This window comes from Phymastichus coffea, unplaced genomic scaffold (genome assembly GCF_024137745.1).
Source record: "Phymastichus coffea isolate CEN01 unplaced genomic scaffold, Cenicafe_Pcof_1.1 PCOF00101, whole genome shotgun sequence".
Taxonomy (NCBI): domain Eukaryota; kingdom Metazoa; phylum Arthropoda; class Insecta; order Hymenoptera; family Eulophidae; genus Phymastichus; species Phymastichus coffea.
In genome coordinates this window covers 367,943-390,755 of record NW_026706912.1, presented here as the reverse complement: position 1 = coordinate 390,755, position 22,813 = coordinate 367,943, and the positions used below count along the sequence as shown (strand labels likewise).

Genomic DNA, 22,813 nt, shown 5'->3' with positions numbered 1-22,813 from the left:
AAATATTATAGTTAAGTGAAAAATACATATGCTAGCATACAATATTTATCAAAAAAAACAATGAATGGATTAAAAATAATTTAAATCTACTTATTTCTTTTTATGTATTCAAAAATAATAACTTATTATTATCTTGATTTTGTAATAAGAATATCTAGACTATAATTGTTAATATTTAAGCTTTGTTAGCATACACAAGATGATTGAATGTAACCAGCTTACGTAAAAGTAATTATGTATATTTCTGTAAATAGTTGCAAGTAAATAGTAAATTAATGAAAATATAAAACAAAATAATAATGTCATAGAAAAAAGAAAAATTTTTGTCATAAAATGATAAATATTGTATTTTTACAAAAAAATTTTATTTATTCATAAAATAATATTATAAATAATAACGATGAAAAAGAGTAGAATAGAAGTTAGATAGTATTTGTTTGTAGTGATATTGTATAAAAGTGTGCGTCAGAAAACAGATTTATAACGAACTAGTCATAGCTAAGGGATGTGAAATGCTTTTTATATGCAAGAGAAAGGGAGAGAGAGAGAGAAAGATAGAGAGGGAGGGAGTGAGAGAGAGGGAGGGAGAGAGAGAGAGAGAGAGGTATGCGCAACTCAAGCTGCCATAGTCAAAGGTATTGAGTTATTGATGCTTTCGACTGTACGTTATGCACACTTATACTTACACACATATCGAGCTAAGAGGGCGGGCAAGGGCTACATACAGTTCGTACACATTCTATATTCTCCAAGTGTCACCATCGATATAGTTCAGTTCGCAAACATCGCTTGTTGACTGCTGGTTCGACTCAATCATTTTTGGCTGACTGCTATGGTAATGCAAATATAAGTTGTCTTTAATCCACGTAAGTTGATATAATTTTACCTTTTTCCTGAAGATTTGTTTTTTATGACCTCATTTCATTAGTTCTCAAATTATATCATTATTCGTAGATAAATTACAATTTCTAATCACAATTACAACGCGTACATTGACAGATTATTTTCAAAATTTTTTGGTCGTAGAGTTGAATTACGAATACCGAGTCATTCTAATGATACTTTAGCCACCACATTGATTTTACAACTTTGACAAATATCTATTGAAAATATTATAAAAGGATTGAACAATTAAAACCGTGCTGTCTTTCGTTATCTTTTGTAACATTCAATAAGTTATTTTATTTTATCACGCCACTTCTTATTACATGACTAATCAATACAAAAGTCAATGACTGTATAATCGAAGCAATATGCCAACTCTTACTCTCAACTCGCAGTTAAGAATTTTTATTGCTAACGAATAAGCCCCCCCCCCCCAATCCGATCACACCAATTTCAATATTTTTTAATATTATCATAAATCAGAAAAAATAAGTAAGACGTGTTTTTTATCGCCGGGAAAACAATTTGAGGGGGTGAAATTAGCCCTCAAAAATGAATTTGGCAATGCATTTCAAATTCTAGTTGATATTTTACAATGAAATGAATTTCATTTCACTTCGCATGTTAATGTGGAACTAGTGCATGTAGTTTTGACCATAAGGTATGCAACCCTTATTTTTTATTGACAATTCTACCATTTTTGTGTCTACGTTTATGAAAAAAAAATTTTAAGTGAGCCGAAAAAAAAATTGAAAAAATATTATCGCCAGTTCATTATAATAACGAAGTTGATCCGTTCGAGATTATTTTTTGAAGCAGCCTTAAAATGAATAAACGACCTATCTCTCAAAAAACGTTTTACATTATTCTACAGGTTCTGATTAATAATTTGCTATGGATTGCACCAAGTATTGTTATAAAAATACAAATATCACATGTAGTTCCGCCCGCGAGGGTTACAACCCTTATGTTTTTCATTAAAAATTATACCTTTTTCATACTTATTTTTATGAAAAAAAAATCCGAATTAGTCCAAAAAATTAAGTGATATTTTTATTTTTTATTTTTAATATGCGATGTCGATCAATTAATTTTGCGCACCCAGAACAAAATTGTTCAAAACTTAGAAGTTTTATATGTAGGTCAACAATGAACGTACAGAGACCAACGGCAATGCATTTGAAAGCTCTTGAAAAGAGTTCAAGTGCAATGGATGCCCTACTCTAACTTTTTCTAAGGATAATTCAAATTTGAAAATACAAGACTTCTTTGCCCATCTTTCATTTCGGCCTGTATTATGAAAACAAAATCGTTACAAAATTTAAGATATGTCATATTTTAGTTTTTTTCCAAGCACTATCTAAAACTCTCATTGTAAATTCATTTCCGAATTAACAACGCGCGCAATTGAGTTTTTGCTAGAAATTAACCATTTAAAAAAAATTGAAATATCTCGGCAAATTCAAGAGATAGAAACATATTTAACTGAAAGAAAATATTTGTTAATTTGAGTAGAATGCAACAGAATTTTTTCATATTTTTTTTAGAAAAAAAACATTTTTACTTTTCTTTACTGTAACATTTTGACTTATGCTACGTTATAATAAAGTTCGAACTTTAAGATATACGAGGTCTGTTCAAAAAGTATCGCGAATTTTGTATGTTTTCAAAAATTATTTATTTATTCATGAATATTTATTTTATCTTCTTCAAAGTAATCCCCCTCGGATGTAATGCACTTGTACCAACATTTTTTCCAATCCTGGAAGCACTGAAAAAAATCTTTTTTTGTGATCTTGTTCAGCTCCTCCTTCGATGTCATCTTTATCTCCTCAATCGTGGCGTAGCGTTGCTCTTTCATAGGCCTCTTCAGTTTTGGGAACAGGAAAATGTCACAGGGAGCCAGGTCTGGGAAATACGGTGGCTGTCACCAGCAACATCACTGTTTTGTTTTTGGCCAAATATTCACGTACAAGTAACGATGTGTGAGCAGGGGCGTTATCATGATGCAAAAGTCAGTTTTTGTTCTTCCGCAAATCCGGACGTTTCTGACAAATTGCGCATAACTTCCAGGTAATATTCCTTATTGATCGTACTATCCTGTGTACACCACGCCCCTATAATCGAAGAAAACTGTGAGCAAAACCTTCACATTCGACCAAACTTGGCGCGCTTTGTTCGGTCTTGGCTCATGCGGCAGCTTCCATTGGGGTGATTGAGCTTTGGTTTCCACATCATAACCATAAACCCCATGATTGATCACCAGTTATAATCCTCTGGAGCACATTTGGATCGTCACGGACCGAGTCCAATCTCCTGAGCAATGTTAACGCGATGCTGTTTTTGGTCGAAATTGAGCAGTTTTGGCACGAATTTCGCAGCGACCCGACTCATACCCAAATCATTGGTTGAAATCGAATAGCATGAGCCAATCAATATGTTTAGATCCTCAGAAGCTTCTCTAACGGTGATTCGACGATTGGCCAATACTATTTTCTTCACTTTATCAATGTTTTCGTCTGTTGTTGACGTGCTCGGGCGCCCGGCATGTTATTCGTCGTTCACATTTTCTCGACCCTCTGAGAACATTTCGTACCACCAATAAACGTTGCTTTGGTCTAAGATAGCTTTACCATATGCCACAGTCAACATTCGAAATGCGTCTGGGCACTCTATTTTGTTTTTCACACAAAATTTGATACAGATTCTTTGATCCATTTTTTAAAATAGACAAAAATACCAAGACGAGCCAAAACACATCCAAGCAAAACAGCTGTGAAAAATTAACTAAACATTTAAAATGGTCGACCTTGTTAGCATAAGTAAGGGACATAAGTACCAAAATAACGCTACAAAAAAATTAAAAATCAAATTTACGTAGCCCACGGAAATTCAAAATTCGCGATACTTTTTGAACAGACCTCGTATTTGCAAATTACGTTTCCGAGAGCAAGCAAAAAGTTGATATACGGTATTGGATACCGAATATGACCTAAATAACAATTGTCGGTGTATTTCAAAATCACTATTGAATCAATCATCGAACAGCTAACATCGATCTACGCAGTTCGCTACTTCGACGGGCCATTTGAAATGCAGCTAAGTATTGTTACATCTAATCGGGAAAAGGCCCGACAGCGTCGCAACAAATACTCAGTCGAATCTCTAGGCGGTATTTATTTTATCAAGAGAGGAGATAGTCTAAGGCTACTTTTTCCTCATAAGAGAGAAGGTCTTATGAATTGAGCTCTTAGACTATTAAATAGGAGAGGAGAATAGCACGGCTAATCACTGAATAATGAAATCAGATCTCAGGAAAATGCTGAGTCTTTATATCCAAACAGTGCTCGCGCTGCTAAGCAAGGTAGAATTTGAAGTCCTTTCTTGCCGTGGTGACGAGCGAATACTTGCAAAAAAGGCTCCTTTTTATGCTTGGTAGCTCTTACAACGCTATTTTTGACATTTGTACAAACTTAAAAGAAGCTTTGTCGTGAAATCGCACACGCGAAATTAAAAGTTGGTGATTTAAAAAATTAAGTTGAAAATTTCGAATTTTTTAATATAAATCGCTTAACGAAAATTGCTTCTCAAAGTTATAAATGATTAAAGTTAAATAAATGAATAGCACAAAATTTACAATAAAATTATTCGAATTTTTTACACCAAAAAATTATTTATGATACACGGAACATTATTCCAAATCAAAATCACCAATTTAACTGCTTGAATAATAATAATTTGAATAATAATAATTAAATAAGGAATTCGCAAATTATCCTTTTTGCTATTATAAAATCAACAATCGGATAACTATCGTTTTCATTAATTTTATATGTATGTACAGTTGGATCGTTACCTTGCAACGTAATTTAAAGGTTTAAATAAATTATACATTTTTTATTTATTGATAACTCTGTTAAAAATCAGTTATCAAGATGTTAAATTCTTGCTTCCCTTTCTTAGGGTGATAGTATCATTGTTTTATATTCAATATTATATTAATATATTGCAAAATTCAGTTTTATATTAATTTATTGCAAAATTACTAGTGATATTTACTTGCAAATTAACACGGTATCTGTATACGGAAAAAAAGGTTGCCTGATATGTAGCTAAAAAATACCCACGGAGATCTCTTCATAGCAATTTTCTTCATAACAAAGATATATCTCTTCATAACAAAGATTTCATAACAAAATATATTCTAATATAATAGAATAAATTAGGTGCAAATTTTGTATATAAGACATGATTTATTTTTTTCAACATTTAACATCATGATAAATATCAATAAACATATGATAATAATAATTTTAACAAACTTTTGTTAATAATAAGAATTTTGTTGATAATAATAATTTTAACAAAATTTAAACAAAAATAATAATAATTTTAATACAATTTTTTACTGTTGTAAAGCATGATGTCTGCGGTCAAGAAGGTAGGCACATCTTTATTTACTTCCGAAAATTTTTAGAATATTTAGCATTTTCCATACACCTATCACTATACGAGTATGGGCCATGTATCATATGTTTCAGTACACATGCATACAAACGTGGATTATTTATTTTAATGGGAAATTCAGAAAATATAAATTTATCAACAATGTCCGGAGTAGTTCACTTATAACCATTAGCTAATGTTATCAGTAAGTGAATATGTGGTAAACCTCGTTTTTGAAACTCGACTACATGAACATGAGCAGCAACTACACCGAAAAATTTTTTTTTACAATTAAATCAAGTAATCGCTCTTTTTTTAAATGAAATACTCGGCCTACAATATCGGGTCTGTCACAAGCTTGTTGACCAGGTAAAAGATTTTCTTGGATTTCAGGCCAATTTGTATTGCATGTCATTGTAAGAAAAATTTTACAATATTGGATTCTATCTTTTTCAACTTTAACGTGACTAATTATAATATATTGTTAAAATAATCACCACCTATAATAAAAAGATTAAATTCGTTTAATTTTATGGCCGTCCGATGTTTATAATAAGCCATTTAAGAAATGCGTTTATTATCGTTTACGCACATTAAATTTTTGTGCCGTCCTTGAATATCGTAAGGGTAAGATAGAGGATATATCCAAGATTCAACGTTTGGATCCATTGAGCTAACATATTGTAAATTTTTTGTATGTTTATTTCTAATCGTTAGGTATGATTCCGAAATTTCTCCATCTGCTGTAGTTAAAAATACAGCAGCAACTTCATTTACTCGCTGAAAGTTATATCGTCTTCTATCTAGACCTGGTTTCAAAGTAAATAATAATTGAAATTCATTCAGGTTCGAAATGATTATAGTTGTTGTCTTTCTATTTTTAATCGCATCATTTCGTATGACTGAGCAAAAACATTTTTTTCGTGTATCACAGTATCTAAAGTCTGTAGGAGGTCAGAATGAAATCTTAAATTGTTATGCAATCGGTAATCTAATGCTTCTAATTGATCAACTATAAAAAGTTGTCCATACGATGGATTGTCTCCTTCATTTGGGTACAATGTTGTATTGATTTGATAGTAAACTTGACCTTGTATTTTAAAACAAAACGGTCCAGAGCGATGAGGCATAAAATCAAATAAGTTTGCATTCAAAGAAGCAAAAGCTAATGAATTATTATTAGATCGAATATTGAATGTTATATCATCTTTAGAGGATAATAGAAATATTCTAAGAATAAGAACCATTTTTCCGATATTTTTTCCACATGTAATTTGTGCTTCGATAGTAGACAGATGGTGCACAGATTGTTTATTATCAATGGTGTTCCGTTGCAAAGTCTTTCATTCAAATTCAAATTTCTTAACAGTGTTATAGCAGCACCAACTTTCAGTCCAACCTATGTGTTGGTAATCCATTTGGTGTTAATGAATGTAGAAATTTAGTTGGTAACATGATATTTTAATTTTCTCCGTTGTCATCTTCGGCTGTATCTAAATTTAAATATTCATGACAATCGCTCTCTATTATATCTAAAATGCCATTAATAATATTGATCACATCATTGTAGGTGCCAAAATTACTTTGTCGTCTAAGTCTAAATTATCAATTATTATTCTATTCCTGAATACTATTTTTATTATATTTTTCCCTCTGCGATCATGTAATTGGGAATTTCTATTAATTTATTTTCTTCCTCATATGAATTTAGATTTTTCGCTTCTCCGGCATGTCAAAGCCATTCATTAAAATCATTATCATCTTGGGTAACTTTTAAATTTTCAGTAAGTGTCATAGTTAACTAATTTTTCTATAGATAACTAAATTTAACAGAGTTTTCAATAATAACTGTACGACTACCATGTCAAATGACTGGTAATATTTGCCGAAAATTACCTGAAACAATTATTGTTTTACTACCAAATGGTTTTTTGCTTTCGATCAAATCTTGAAGGAGACGGTTCACTACTTCAAATGCGTATTTAGAAGATTTTCATTGATATTTTATCCTAGATTATTACTTGCAAATACTTCAATAATTTTCTATCCTTCGAATTATGCTTAATGTTACATGTTCTAAATCTTGTAATATTGAAGAGAGGCAATTCGAATATTGTGTGCACTGTTTTTCCATTCTTCAATAAATTTTCAGCAATTCCTGTCCATGTGATGCAAACATATTAGATATTGTGGAATTGTAAATAATCAATGAGAACATTCAATAGTTAACTCTTTGCACTTCCTCCTGGTCCATTAAAGAATATACATTTTCTATTCACATTACGTTTTAAGCATTCTAATGTTTTATAAAATATTTTTTTTTGTTCTTTTTTTCAGAAAATTTATTTTATCTTGTAATTTATTTAATACATTACTATCATTATTGAAACTCTCTTCAGTAATATTGTCATTTATGTATAATTTAACATCAAGTAAATTAAAATCGTTTAAACAATATCCGTTAACATATAAAATCTTATCAATTGATACCAATGCCATGTTTTCTCTTACGCTTTTTTTCGTATCTTGGATGATATAAATGAGTTTTGTATTTGACGTATAATTCTCGAGCGTTGATTAGATTGTGGAAAACACAAATGAATGCAACTAATTCCCATAGTCCATAAGGAAATTTCACTCTAGAAGCTTCTTGTAAACACCGATCCTATTCCTTGTCTTCTTTTACCAAATTTTCAGCTTTAGCTACTTCATAAAATGTATCATAAAGAATATTATCAACTGTACGTAATTCTTGAAAGGATCTTGCTCCTTTAACGTGTTAAAGTAATAGACTAATAAAATATCTTTCTCGATCTTTTACATTTACAAAGTACATTCGGCTAAGTATAGGTTTATTAGTTTTTTTCTTTTATAATGTTTTTTTTTAACATCTTATCAAAAGTATAATGTATGAGTATGTCTGAATATAAATATTCTCGTGCCTTTGAGTTTATTTTATTACATGTGAAATATGTCATGGATACTAATAGTCTGTGCATAGCTTCTGGTGGACATAAATATCTCGTGTTTACATAGTGTCTAATTTCATCAAAATTATATTCATCATCGATATCACTTTGCTCTTATCCAAGCATATCTTCATCATTTATTTCAAAATTTATATTTGCGTCTTGTATTTTAATAAGTGCAAAGTCATGGCCCTTATAACATTATTTGAATTAATATTTGATACGTTATACAGTCAAGCATACTTCAACATTAATGCGCGCGTAATTGCCGCGAAAACTAATGCTCTAATTAAAATTAAAACTAATTAAAATTAATAACTAATGAAAACCAAAACTAAGCCGTAATTGTTAAAGCGAAGATGAAAGATGCTTCTCGGATCAATCAGCTGTGCTGCCTTGCTCTCGAAGCTGCTGCTACTTGCTGCTACTTACTGCTACTGCAATGCTGTTGTTGCTGCTAATATCATAGTAATTTCATGTTGATACCTGATTACTATTTTATGCACAACTATTATTATAACTATGCACACGTAGTTTATAATAGATTATATATTTGATTATATATGATCATATATAGATTATACATGCTGGATTTGGACACAGCGGCTATAAATGCAAGAACGAAGCCACATGTTATAAATGCAGTGGCAATCACAGTGCTAATAAATGCAATAATGGAACACTATCATGTCCTAATTGCACACATCATAACACCAAATCCAAAATCAAATTTGCTATTAATCACAGTGCAATTGATAGTCAATACTGCGAAATCTTAAAAACAAAAATTAATAAATACATCGAAATGACAAATTATCCGATAATGCCAACGCATCAACGCTACTTTGATAAAGTAGAGCAACTGGCAACACAGAAATCGGTAATTAACGAGCGTTCTTTGTTATCGAGCACCATATCATTAGCGTCATTACCCTCCGTGTTAACACCCAGCCCCCATGGTAACAATAACACAAAACGACATCAAGAAAAATAATGGATAATATGAATGATACCATTATTATAAATAACGAAAAAATTGTTAATGAAATCGGTGAACTTGGAAAATATATACAAATGGAACTTGCAATCATTATTAGCGTAAATATCAGGAGCCTTAATGCAAATTATAACAAACTATTAACTTTACTTAACAATTTTCATAAGAAACCAAGCGCCATAATCTGCTCAAAAACGTGGAATCTTCAGCATTATTAACTTTACAACATAGAAAGATACAATATGTATTATAATCATAGTCATATTAACAAATCAGACGGAGTAGTAATTTACATCAGGAATGACATAGTGGAAACTACAGAAATAATACAAATAAATAATCTAAAAATACTAAACTATAAAATGGGAAAGTGATTACCCTAGCATCAATTTATAGATCGCATGACTTACATAAACCAGACTTCATACTCTCGATTAAACAATATATAACACAGCATTTCAGGAAAAACAATGCCATACTCATAGGTGATTTTAATTGTGATACTGTTACGTCTCGTGCATCAACTACGAATAGCTAATGAATGAGACGTTCCAATATGTTGACTAGTGGCTGATTGAGGCTCACAAGTAATGAATAATATACGATGTATGAATAAGAATGAATGTATTTATTTATTATGTTGTACTTACAGTTTCTAGAGTACTTTCAGTATCGTAGATCTCGGTATTTGGATAGGTTCAATAATGAATTTGCACGTTCTCACTTTTAATGGATCGCGTATTTATTGAGATCAAATAATGTAGTTTGACAGGTAATAGTTTAATAATTAGCCAAATTGTCGAACAGGCTTGCACGCGACTGTAGCGTCGATATGTAGAGTTTATTCGTCAATTGTCGAACTGACGTGTACGGAGTAACGATAATTGCTGATCACCTTTCGGGTGGTTCATCTTATATACATAAATTTGTGCTCAATAAATCGCTGATGTTTCTTGTGTAGTTGAGTAATTTTCTTTTTAAGTTCATTGTGTGTTGTGTAATGCTGAGTATGGTCTTTGTGTTTTGCTGCCGTATCGTTTTCTGGTGGACGTGTATATAGTTTTGATTTTACGAAATTCGGGATTGCACTTTTAAAGAATGTAAATGAGTAAAGATACGTCTTGAGACGTAACAATACAATAAATCAGGACTTATGGGATCAAGAATTTTTACAGTTATTAATGGAAAATGGATACCACCCAGGCTTCAGAATAACAAGGCCATCACTAGATAATAATTACAAAGGTACATACATTGACAATTTTTTCATAAAACTTGATAATATCGATTATAAAACAATTAATCTCAACTTTCCATTCAATGATCATTATCCGTTAATCATGACTTTTGGCACGATAACTAAAACCAAAAACCTTCCATCCAAGCAAATTAATTATCGACATTCCAAAGTAATGCAAAAGAAATAAACTGGAATTCAATACACGAAATAGAAGATCCAAATCAAGCAACTGACAACTTAATACTTAAAATAAAACACTGGATAGATAATGCAGAAAAAAAACAACCAGATAACAAAAACTATGAAAATTCAATACCAAGAAAAAGTTGGATTACTAAAGGTATATTAACTTCATGCAAAACCAAGGAAAAACTATATAAAATCTGGAAAAATGATCACACAGACATTGAAAAAAAAAAATTATAAAACTTATATCAAGACTCTTAATACCTTAATCAAAAATGCGAAAGAAATATATGATAAAAATATTATACAAGAGGCACAACAAAATCCAAAAAAATTATGGACAATCATTGACAATAAAATTGGTAGAAATGTGAAAAAAGGCAACAACGTTGATTACATAATGGATAGCAATATTAAAATAACCGATCTTGAAGTAATTGCAAATAAAATGAATGAAGTTTTCTCTAATATAGGAACAAATCTTAGTAAATATAATTACACCTCAAAACCAAGCTATTAACTTGCCAGATATGAACCCGAAATGCATATTTCTAAATCTTACCAAAGGACTAGAAATCAAACAAATAATAAACAAAATTCACAATAAAAATGGAGGAGTTGACGGTATAAATACAAGAGTAATAAAAACATTACAGGAATGTATTTCAATACCTATAGCCGACATCATAAATAAATGCATTGTTAAAGAGATATGGCCAGATGTCTTGAAAGAAGCTGAAATCATACCTCTACACAAATCTAAAGAAAAATTTTTAATAAACAATTACAGATCAATATCTTTCATCTCGAATATAGCAAAGATATTTGAAAAAATAATATACAATAGACTATCACATTTCATAGACAGCTGTAACTTAATTTCCACGTACCAGTTTGGTTTCCGTAAAAACAGAAGCACGATCATGCCTTAAACTTCATATCAAATATTATACATAAACAACTTGACTCTAGTGAACCCATAGCAATTAATTTTCTAGATTTGGTCAAAGCCTTTGACACTGTTGACCACAAGATTTTATTAAGAAAATTGTACAACTATGGCCTAAGAGGCAGTGCCTACAATCTCATCAAAAGTTACTTAGACATCCGTAAACAATGTGTCAAAGTAAACAATACAACCAGCAGCAAATTAAAAATAAAAATAGGTGTTCCACAAGGAACAATTCTAGGGCCATTACTATTTCTAATGTATATTAACGATTTATTGTGTGCAATATCAGAAGACTCAATCGTCTCTTTCGCAGATGACACAGCAATCATAGCAAATGGGAAGAATTGGAAAGAAACTGAAATTAAAATGAATAAATACCTCAAAATAGTAGAACCCTGGCTAGAATTAAATAAACTATCATTGAACATAGATAAAACAGCATATACCGGGTGTCCACAATCACCCGTCCACCCCTTTTATTTCTTTAGCAACACGTTTTTAGGAAATATGATATATACGAAAGTTTTAGCAAATCAATCAAGGATTTTAGCGGTGTCCTTTAGTTTGACCTTGAAGTTGATTTTCAAGGTCATTTCAAGGTCAAATTTCGTTTTTTAAATAGGAACCCCTATTTTTTATACTGGATTCTGAAAGAACACGAAATTTTGAGTAAAAAGTGTTTTTAGTATTTTTTTTATTAGACGCATATTTAGCGAGAAAAAAATTCAGTGATACCGGTGTCCATACCATCCGTCTAATTCTTCTAAAATCTAGGTAGAATACCTATTCAGCGAATAGTAAAATTCGAAGTCTTGTGCTAGTAAGTGCATTGTGCCTATAGATTGGTGATGCTTTTAACATTCACTTCCGGCCGAAAGTAGCCTACTGGGACAGGAAGTCAGTTTTTTTTAAATGGTGTAGTACTTTTTTATCGTGGATTTTGATTTTACATCGATTCCACATAAAAAAATATCTAGGTATGAAACTTTTGTTTAAAAATCTTTATTGTAAAAATGTACCACCTAGTAGTAATTATAAATAAAAGAAAATGAAAATTTTCTTTTTAAATTCGAGTAGTCAAAATGCAATGTTCGGTACGAATACTATGCAAAATTAAGTTTACTTTGTCAGAGGTGATTTCGTAATTAAACCCGACGTTGGAAATTATCTATCATTAAAGAAATAAATTATAAATTCATCATTTTCAGAGGTAAGTTTTAACTCGGAAAGAATTTGAACCATTTTATTGCGTTTCTCTTACTAAATGACAAATTAGATTTATTTTCTTTTCAAATAGGTACCTATGGTGTATTCCAAAGAAGAAGCGCACGACATGTTGCAAGTTTTATTTGAAGCTGGGTCATTCCTTGCTGCTGAAAGGTTGTGGCAAGAGCGTTACCCCAACAGATTTCCTCATTCTCGTAAAGTATTTTCGCGTCTATCTAGAAGAATCAAGAATGAAGGACTTGTCCAACCTCATCACAATAAGGGAAGGAAAATTCGCCGACGAATTAGAGATGAACGGTCTGTGGATATCGTCGCATCAGCAATCATTGAGCCAAATGATTCTGTAAGGCGCCGGGAACGTGATTCTGGTATAAGCAAATCCACTATCAGTGTTATTCTTCGGAGCAATAAATTTCATCCCTACAAAATGGAATTACATCAAGATCTGAATAATGTTGATATTGAACAACGTCTTGCATTCTGCAACTGGGCGAGTGGCCAAAGAGAAAATTTTCATCGAATCGTACTCTTTTCGGATGAATGTACTTTCAAAAGTGATGGTGAAGTTATTACGCAGAATTTTCGTTATTGGGCAGCGCAAAATCCGCACTGGCTGAGAATGGAAGACCACCAACGGGTTTGGAAAGTTAATGTATGGTGCAGCATTATCGATAACCAAATCATAGGCCCAATTTTTTTCGAAGGAAACCTTAATAGCTTTAGATATCTCCATCTTGTAGAAAGAGAATTAGCCCCTTTATTAGAAAATGTTAATCTTGAGATACGTCGTGACATGTGGTTCCAGCAAGATGCATGTCCTTCGCACACTGCGCTTATCATTCGAAGAGCTTTGAATCGTTTATTTCCGAATAAGTGGATTGGAAAGTACGGTCCTGTCAATTATCCACCTCGATCCCCGGACCTTTCAGTATTAGATTATTATTTATGGGGAAGAGTAAAAGATTTAGTTTACCGTGAGCGTCCAACTACGCGGGCTAACATGATTCGCAGAATCACAGAAGCAATCCGCTCGCTTGAAGTAGCAGAAATTAGAAGAGCTGTTGATAATTTTGAAGCTAGAGTGCAGGCATGCATTTTGCAAGGCGGAGCGCATTTCGAACACTAAAATAAATAACCCAATAAAAAAAAAGTTTATTTAGGGAAACAAGAATGGACATTATTTATGTTTTCATAAAAAAGCTAGTTTATTATGTTTATTCAGATTACAGTTTATTTATTTGATTTGTTATAAAAATAAAAATTTTTTATAAAATAAATTATAAAAATAAAATAAAAATAAAAATAAACCAATGGCAAGATTCTTTCTGAATTTTTTTCTCGCTAAATATGCGTCTAATAAAAAAAATACTGGAAACACTTTTTACTCAAAATTTCGTGTTCTTTCAGAATCCAGTATAAAAAATAGGGGTTCCTATTTAAAAAACGAAATTTGACCTTGAAATGACCTTAAAAATCAACTTCAAGGTCAAACTAAAGGACACCGCTAAAATCCTTGATTGATTTGCTAAAACTTTCGTATATATCATATTTCCTAAAAACGTGTTGCTAAAGAAATAAAAGGGGTGGACGGGTGGTTGTGGACACCCGGTATAAAACTGTAACAGTACATCAAAGAATCTAAAAATAGAAATTAATGGCAATTTAATTCATCGAGTAGAAAACATTAAATACCTAGGCGTCACATTTGATAGTAATATGAAATGGGACCTACACCTTCAAAATATTTATAAAAAAACGAAGTATTTAACATATCTTCTATATCAATTATCCCAAATAATGAATAAGGAAACACTGAACATTATTTATTATGCACTTTTTCACAGTATTATGTCATATGGAATTATTGCATGGGGAGGAGCCTATTCAGGTAGAATTAAGGTTATCCAAAATCTCCAAAATAGAATACTAAAAATTATACACAAAAATTATTTTGTTTTAGACAAATACCCTCTAAATCTTGACAAATGTTTTTCACTAGAATGCTTATTATTCCATTATGATACATTTAGCAAAGAATATACTCAAAGCGGTAAAAGAAATAGATTTGCTACATTACAATATCCGAAAAGATCCCGTACAGTCAGCATAAAAAATAGCTACATAAGAGCAATTATGCTTTTTAATAAATTACCAAATAACCTTAAAATTATTATCAAAACCTTTACCAGAAAAAAAGACCTACGAAAATGGATAATGAAACATCAGATATGCACAACAAAATAAATTGCAAAAATAAATCCGGACAATTACTTAACTTTATTGGTAATTCGAATTCTACATCGGAAGTTCACGAGGAAACCGAATACCACAACAATCTACTGTTAGATGTACGAATATATATTTGTGCTAACAAATTATGCAGTTTATACTATAAAAGATCACATAGGAGAATAACACAATTCAACTATAAAAAAATGCAGATTAAAACCATGGTAGAACTGAACAAAATACAAAAATAAGCAAAATCTTTTCTTAACTAAATAATATTAGAAACGCGATTTTCTGCGTCCCAAAAACTAATTAAATTTTCCAAAGCCACGCAACAAGAGTCAAAACCAAATCCAGATAAAAATATGCCTATTGAACAAATATTTGACGAAATAGACAAAATATCTGAAACAAATAAAATTATAGCATTGACACATAAATCACCATCAGCTCCGGGAAAACCTATACAGCAATAAAACTGTATCAGGATGACGTACGGGGAGATCAACTACCTTGAAAACAACAAAGCGTTATTGTATTTCGATAGAGGAACACAAGTAATACAAACATTCAAGAATTTCACTTTATCATTACAATTAGAACCAAAATATCTAGATATAGTTCTTGTTGATGATATTGTTTTCACATCATCATGCCAATGTACTACTATCATTCAACATAAAGAAATTTTTCCACACTATAGAGAAACTTGTGCAATTAGACTAACATGTCCAGCAAGAAACAATTTTGAACGTGTCATATATTGAAAAAATAAAAATGCGACTACAGGATACTACAAAACAGCCAAACAAATGTCAAATAAAGACTGGTAATTTAGTGACAAAAATTATATATGTGCAATTTCTGCTTGTTACGTCAGCTCAAAGCTAATGTAGCGTAAGCAGAATAAAATAAAATAAAATAAATAGTATTACATTGTATCCAAATTTTTAGTTTTAAGTTAGTTTTTGTTTATATTATGTATTTTTATGCCGGACCAGCGAACAGGAAGAAATTCCTCTGCTGGATTACATACTATGTAAGATGGATGTATGTTATTAATGTATGTCACTCTGGTTAATAATAATAATAATAATAATTTCGTGTTCTATCAAGTTAGTACACGGAAGAGGTCCTCCGGAAAGTAATTTTAACAAGCTTTTTTACTTTTAAAAATTTTAACAAGCTTTTCACACTTTGGAATTCGCTCAGGCAAAGATATCCTGTCCTTATCAATTGCAACAACTTATTACGTCATTTCTTAAATTTATCAATAGCTTGTGCAGATCCGTGGATGCTACTTTTCCGGTCCCAGTTGATGTCGCTGGAAAATTTATAGTAGTCAAATAGAATAATTTCCTTCGGATCCACTTCTATCGTTGTTTCTCCCTCGTCATGGGTGTTTATAGCCATAATTTCACAGCTCTCATGGTCATTGATAACTACGCCCTTCCCAAGAAAGACTTTATTATCACCCACGTCTATCCTAGGTAGATACCCTTCCAAGAGTGTACTCTTTACCAAGTTAATCTGTATAACTTGTTGGGTCCTCGGCGCTAAGGTGTATCTTACTATACCGACCGGCAGTCCTTTCTCACTATTTCTAGTTTCACTGCTCCCATTTTCTTCAGAAGCAAGTTCTATTTTTTTATCTATATCCGCTGCAGTATCAGCATCCGATACATCGTCTTCACAAACATTGATACTCATAGTTTGTATTAGATCGTCTTGTAATCGGTGGATAGGCATATTATTCCGTAAAAATGGTACCGCATTAATTACGTCGTTATTCATCATTAGGCTACTATGATGATACGAAATTACAGCGTTGGTATCCATTAGGTAGTCTCTGCCTAACATTCCGTCCTCCTCAATAGGAAAATTATTCTATACTATGTGAAATCTTGCAACCTTTCCATTTATGGTTAGTCTCGCTGTACCTATGGTTGGAATGGTATGTGCCGTTATACTCGTACCACTTAAGGTATTGACTTCCTTAGGATCAAATCTCGTGGTCCAACTTAGTGCGCTGCATTTGATTAGGTTCATGGCTAATCCATTATCTACCATGAACACAGTCCATTTTTTACTTTTATTGATTCATCGAAACGAAGTCTCAAAGCTGTTTTACTTCAGAACGGAAATAAGTTTGCATTTATTCTTATAGCTCACTCAACTAAACTAAAGGAAACTTATGAAAATTTAGAGATAGTATTGCAAAAAATTAAATACTCTGAATATCAATGAAAAGTTTGTGACGATTTGAAAATTGCAACCATAATATTAATACAATAATCAGGTTTTACTAAAAAATCCCTGCTTCTTATATTTGTGTGATAGCAGAGACAGGCAGAGTCACTATGTTTAAAAAATATGGTTAACTACGGCAGATTTTAAACCAGGGTCGAAGAACATTATACGCCCACCATTGATTGATCTATCAAAGTATCTGCTTCCTCTACTTCATATCAAACTTGGTCTTGTGAAACAGTATGTAAAAGCTCTCAATAAAGATGGGGATTGTTTCAAGTATTTAGGAGAAAAGTTTTCCGCAATAAGTGACGCTGAATTAAAAGAAGGTATGTTTGATGGTTTTCAAATTCGTGTTCTATTTGCAGACAAATGTTTTTTCCTTTCTCACAATATTATTATTTTTTAAGCGGTTTTACAAGATTTTGACATTTTTCAATATTGTAGGGATATAAAAGTTAATACTCACTAGATCTTATTTTAGACGTCTAAAATTGAGATAAATCATATATAAGATACTCACAAAAAATATATTGTAACTAAAATTGCTCTTAAATGCAAAGTTTCACAATTTTCCTCGATTTTTCACGGTTTTTCGCCATTTAAAAAAAGTTTTGAGGGGTGTTTGGGCAAAACCAATCTCGGATTCGGATTTAGCGCGTCAAAATACGTAAGGATAGATAGGTGTGGTTTCTTGAACAGACCACTTTTTTTGCATGCTGGTGTAATTATATTACATATGAATGGTACTATGATCAATGACAAATATTTAATATTTGTATAAATTTATTGTTTCAAGTGGCATTGACCCTTTGTCACATTTAATATACATAAAAGCAACATTGTATTGTTGATAAAGTTTTTATATCTATATAGTCACCATAGAACAATAGTTTTCCAAAACACAATCATTATTTCAATGTTATTTATTAATAATGATATTATTATTATGTTAGAACTATTTATTATACACAGTTAATATAATTGATAAACAAATTTACATATGTTTAAGACTAATATTAAAAACAACTTATTTAGTAAAATAACGATTTCAAGAGCTTTCAAATGCACTGCCACTGGTCTCTGTACATTCATTGTTGACCTACATATAAAACTTCTAAGTTTTGAATAATTCCGTTTTAGGTAAGCGAAAGCCATTGGCTAATTGGCTGCCACTGTATACTCGTATACATGGATTATAGTTGCGAATCCTATAATTTGTTCACTTATAATTAACATTATCATCAAAATTAGGTTTCTTATCTGAATTAATATTTTCCTACATAATTTAACTTTTCTGTACAAAACATCGCTCATTTTTTGGGGTAATTTTGAATTTGATTTCGTAAAAATAAGTATGAAAAAGGTATGATTTTAAATAGAAAAAATAAGGATTGCATCCCTTATGATCGAAACTTCATGCACTAACTCCGCATTTACATAAAAAGTGAAATGAAATTTGTAAAATATCAATCAGAATTTGAAATGCATTGCCAAATTTATTTTTGAGGAACAATTTTACCCCCTCAAATAGTTTTCCTGGAAATGAAAAAAACACGTCTTCTTGTTTTTCTATGATCTATAATAATATCAAAACAATATTGAAGTCGGTAAGTTCAGGTTAGAGGTGTTTCTTTGTAAGAACAGATGAGGAAGTACATTTATATATACATATCATGGATAACTCAGAATATAAAAATATTTCTTCTCAAGGTATATAACTTTTTCTGTATGCGTAAGCTTGCCGGAAACACATTGGAACAATTGTAAAGTGAGCACAAGTAGGAGTTGTTATTGAGGAGTTGTTATTGCTTTGACAAATTTGAGGTTCTTAAAATTTAAATGATTTAATCGAGGTAGAAGATAATGCGAATTAAGAAAACAACTTCGAATTTGTGATAAAATATTTTGTAAAAGAAAGAAAAGTTAAGGAAAGTGGAGAGCTTGATTGTATTTCATCGGAATAATATTATCAACGTACTAAATACTCAATCTTCTTAGGAGTTTTCGAGACGAGTGGCGTAAGCTGGCTGCAGGCGAGGACCTTTAGACCTATAACAAGGACAGTCATACTATATTAAAAATGCAGGGAGATCGATCCCGAGAATCGGTCCAACATGAAGGTTCACCGTAGGATAACTATAAACCACAGCTATGAATTCTGGGCCATTATCAATGAGAATCGTCGCAAGATATCAATTTCTCGTAGGCGGTAACGACTGGCCTGGCAAGGTTAGCCATAGTCATGATATCAGCAATAGTCTTGGTCCCGAGGCTTTTTTTCCGGTAATTCTGTAATACTATAGCCTTCTCCATCCTGTAGACAGACGTTTCCGACTTGAATCTGCCGCCTCCTTATATCAATGACCGAATCAAAATCAGAATTGATCGGCGCGGACACAGAAACGCAGACGAGGACGAGGAGAGGGGCTCATCTGACTCAAGGATTACTGCGATCAATGTCGGTCTGTTCGCGGTTGAGACGGAGCCAAATGTCCGGGAGCTAAGTCGCTCAGGCGAAAAGTTGGAACACAACTTCCTTAACCGGCTGTGGGCTTGCAGTCACGAGCAGAATAAGAGTCAGAGTAATTTACACGATCGAGGTAAGCAACATGCTACAAGCACGAGTCAGCAACTGCATCTATCGACGGAGAAATTCAACAAGCTACTGAGCGCCAAGCTTCGCAACGTTCAGCGCCAGTTGGTAGCCAAGACAAGCTGCGCACATCATCCTCGACCCTTTATCAGCACAGTGAAAAGTGGCGAGTTTCTTTCCCCGTCACCTGAGATGGCGCATCTGATGGATTTACATCTGCCTGAGGCAATCACTCATGCTTCAGACTCGAACGCGGATCTCTACGATCCTCATGCACAGGCGCGGTTTCGCCAGCAGCTCGTTACTCAGAGCCGTTTGCATTCTCAACCGCGTTACGCCTTGAGGCCTGCATCCGCGTTGGTTAATCTTTGCGTCTCCAATCATTCGCGCCAAATGTAAGTATCTTGTTCCTTGCTTTTTTTTCATTCACACTTTCCCTTTAGTTACCTCGTTCCTTAGCATATATGAATATACTTATATAACACAGGTCGACAGAATTTGACAAAAATATTTTACCAAGAACCCGAGTATAGTTTTCCGAAGGTTTTTTGCGCGCTGAATCCGAATCCGAGGTCAGAATTACTCTGGTGGCTCCGGTTTTCGAGATATCCTAACCTTAAAGTGCAAAAAACGCGATTTTTGCCTATATTTGAGGTTATGTAGCAAAGAAAAGAAAGTTTTTTTCAAAAAACTGTATACATCAAATTAAAGTATGAGTTTTCTTCTTTCAAATGCCGTTGAGTATGCTCGGATATCTTTTTTTTTCACGAAGTTACACAAATTTGAAAATTTCAAATTTTATGAATTTAAAAAGCACCACACCATTCAGCCCAAGCTATCTAACAAGTAACCATATTAAAGAGCCACTCACCAATTTAAACCAAACTTGGAAATATGACAAAACACTAAAAAATATTGTGAGCATCGTGCTTCTATTTACAAAATGCTCTCTTACGGGTAGAAACCACCCCTGCCAACCCCTAAACAGGCTCACCCATATAACCCTGGGTAGAGCAAGTTTAATTAACTGCTTTTTGATAAAAAAACTCATTTTCTAATCACAGGTATGCGTACTAATCTCGACCTAGATAAGCCTCATCCCCAAATACCTGCTGAACCCTTTAAAACCACCCCTACCAACCCCTAAGCAGGCACACCCACATGACCCTGGGTAGAGCAAGATTAATCAACTGCTTTTCGGTAAAAAAAACTCATTCTCGGGGGTTTTGGAAACCCTTCAAGTTACTATTTTTCGAGCGAAGTATTGATTTCAAAAAAATATCCTCCACCATTTTGAATTCGCTATCTGGCGTTCGCCATCTTGGATTTGAAAAAACGAAATTTTGGTAGTATATTCGAACTCAGCGACCTCGAAAACCCCCGAGTACTAATTTCCAACCAAAAATATGCTGATTCTATGATTTTCATCCACCATCTTGAATCTGCCATCTTGGATTTTCAAAAATGAAAATTCTGACTGTAGATTCGTATTCAGCGACCCCGAAAACCCCCGAGTAAGAAATTTTAAGCCAGAATAGTCAATAGAAAAATGTATGCCGAAAAGGGTTAAAAGCCACCCCTATCTACCCCTTGCAGGCTTATATACGTAACCCTAGTTACACCAAGTTTAATTAAATCCTTTTTGATGAAAAAATTAATTTTTTAATCACAAATAGACATGTACACATGTATACATGTACAACCCTTAAAAACCCTTGGGCAGGCTAACCATAGAACCCTGGGTAAGCTATTTTAATCATGTGAAATTCGATGAAGGAATTAATCACAGATAGACATACGCAGCTTATTTTTTGTACGCGGTTGGGAGGGCTGGTTTTAAAGGGTTCAGCAGGTATTTGGGGATGAGGCTTATCTAGGTCGAGATTAGTACGCATACCTGTGATTAGAAAATGAGTTTTTTTATCAAAAAGCAGTTAATTAAACTTGCTCTACCCAGGGTTATATGGGTGAGCCTGTTTAGGGGTTGGCAGGGGTGATTTCTACCCGTAAGAGAGCATTTTGTAAATAGAAGCACGATGCTCACAATATTTTTTAGTGTTTTGTCATATTTCCAAGTTTGGTTTAAATTGGTGAGTGGCTCTTTAATATGGTTACTTGTTAGATAGCTTGGGCTGAATGGTGTGGTGCTTTTTAAATTCATAAAATTTGAAATTTTCAAATTTGTGTAACTTCGTGAAAAAAAAAGATATCCGAGCATACTCAACGGCATTTGAAAGAAGAAAACTCATACTTTAATTTGATGTATACAGTTTTTTGAAAAAAAATTTCTTTTCTTTGCTACATAACCTCAAATATAGGCAAAAATCGCGTTTTTTGCACTTTAAGGTTAGGATATTTCGAAAACCGGAGCCACCAGAGTAATTCTGACCTCGGATTCGGATTCAGCGCGCAAAAAACCTTCGGAAAACTATACTCGGGTTCTTGGTAAAATTTTTTGTCGACCTGTGTAATTGCATAATTTTTATTGAGTACTCTACTTTTTTCCTATCCTAACATCTTTCTCTCTCTCTCGTTGACATACAATTTGATATTATAAGAATTTCGTAGCAACCATTTTCGATATTTAACAGAAAATTTGAAAATTCAATTTCATTTGGTAAAATTCTTATATTAGTATTCTTGAATATACATTAAATACACAGGCCGAGAAGGGTAAAGTTACAAAAACTAGAGTATACTTTTCCAAAGCATTTTGGTGTGCTGAATCCGAATTTCGCCGCAGTATTGCTCCATCACGTCTAGTTTTCGAGATATTCTAACCTAAAAGTGTGAAAAAAGTGGTTTTTGTCCATTTTTGAGGTTATGTAGCATCGTG

The 22,813-nt window shown here is 32.5% G+C and overlaps 1 protein-coding gene across 4 annotated transcripts in view; it reads left to right on the top strand.

The window, feature by feature from the left end:
* Positions 1–658: 658 nt before the first annotated feature.
* Positions 659–22,813, top strand: part of LOC131670149 (radial spoke head protein 3 homolog B) — a 91,043-nt gene continuing 68,888 nt past the window's right edge. For 3 of the 4 annotated variants that reach the window (XR_009302426.1, XM_058945535.1, XM_058945533.1), the window contains exons 1-3: positions 659–866; positions 19,383–19,613; positions 19,705–20,372. Coding sequence is in view for 3 of the 4 variants with exons in the window: in XM_058945535.1 (XP_058801518.1) it covers positions 19,536–19,613; positions 19,705–20,372 (746 nt within the window). In the remaining variant the exon portion in view is untranslated. The remainder of the gene's footprint in view (positions 867–19,382; positions 19,614–19,704; positions 20,373–22,813) is intronic. The other variant, XM_058945534.1, reaches the window with a different exon arrangement.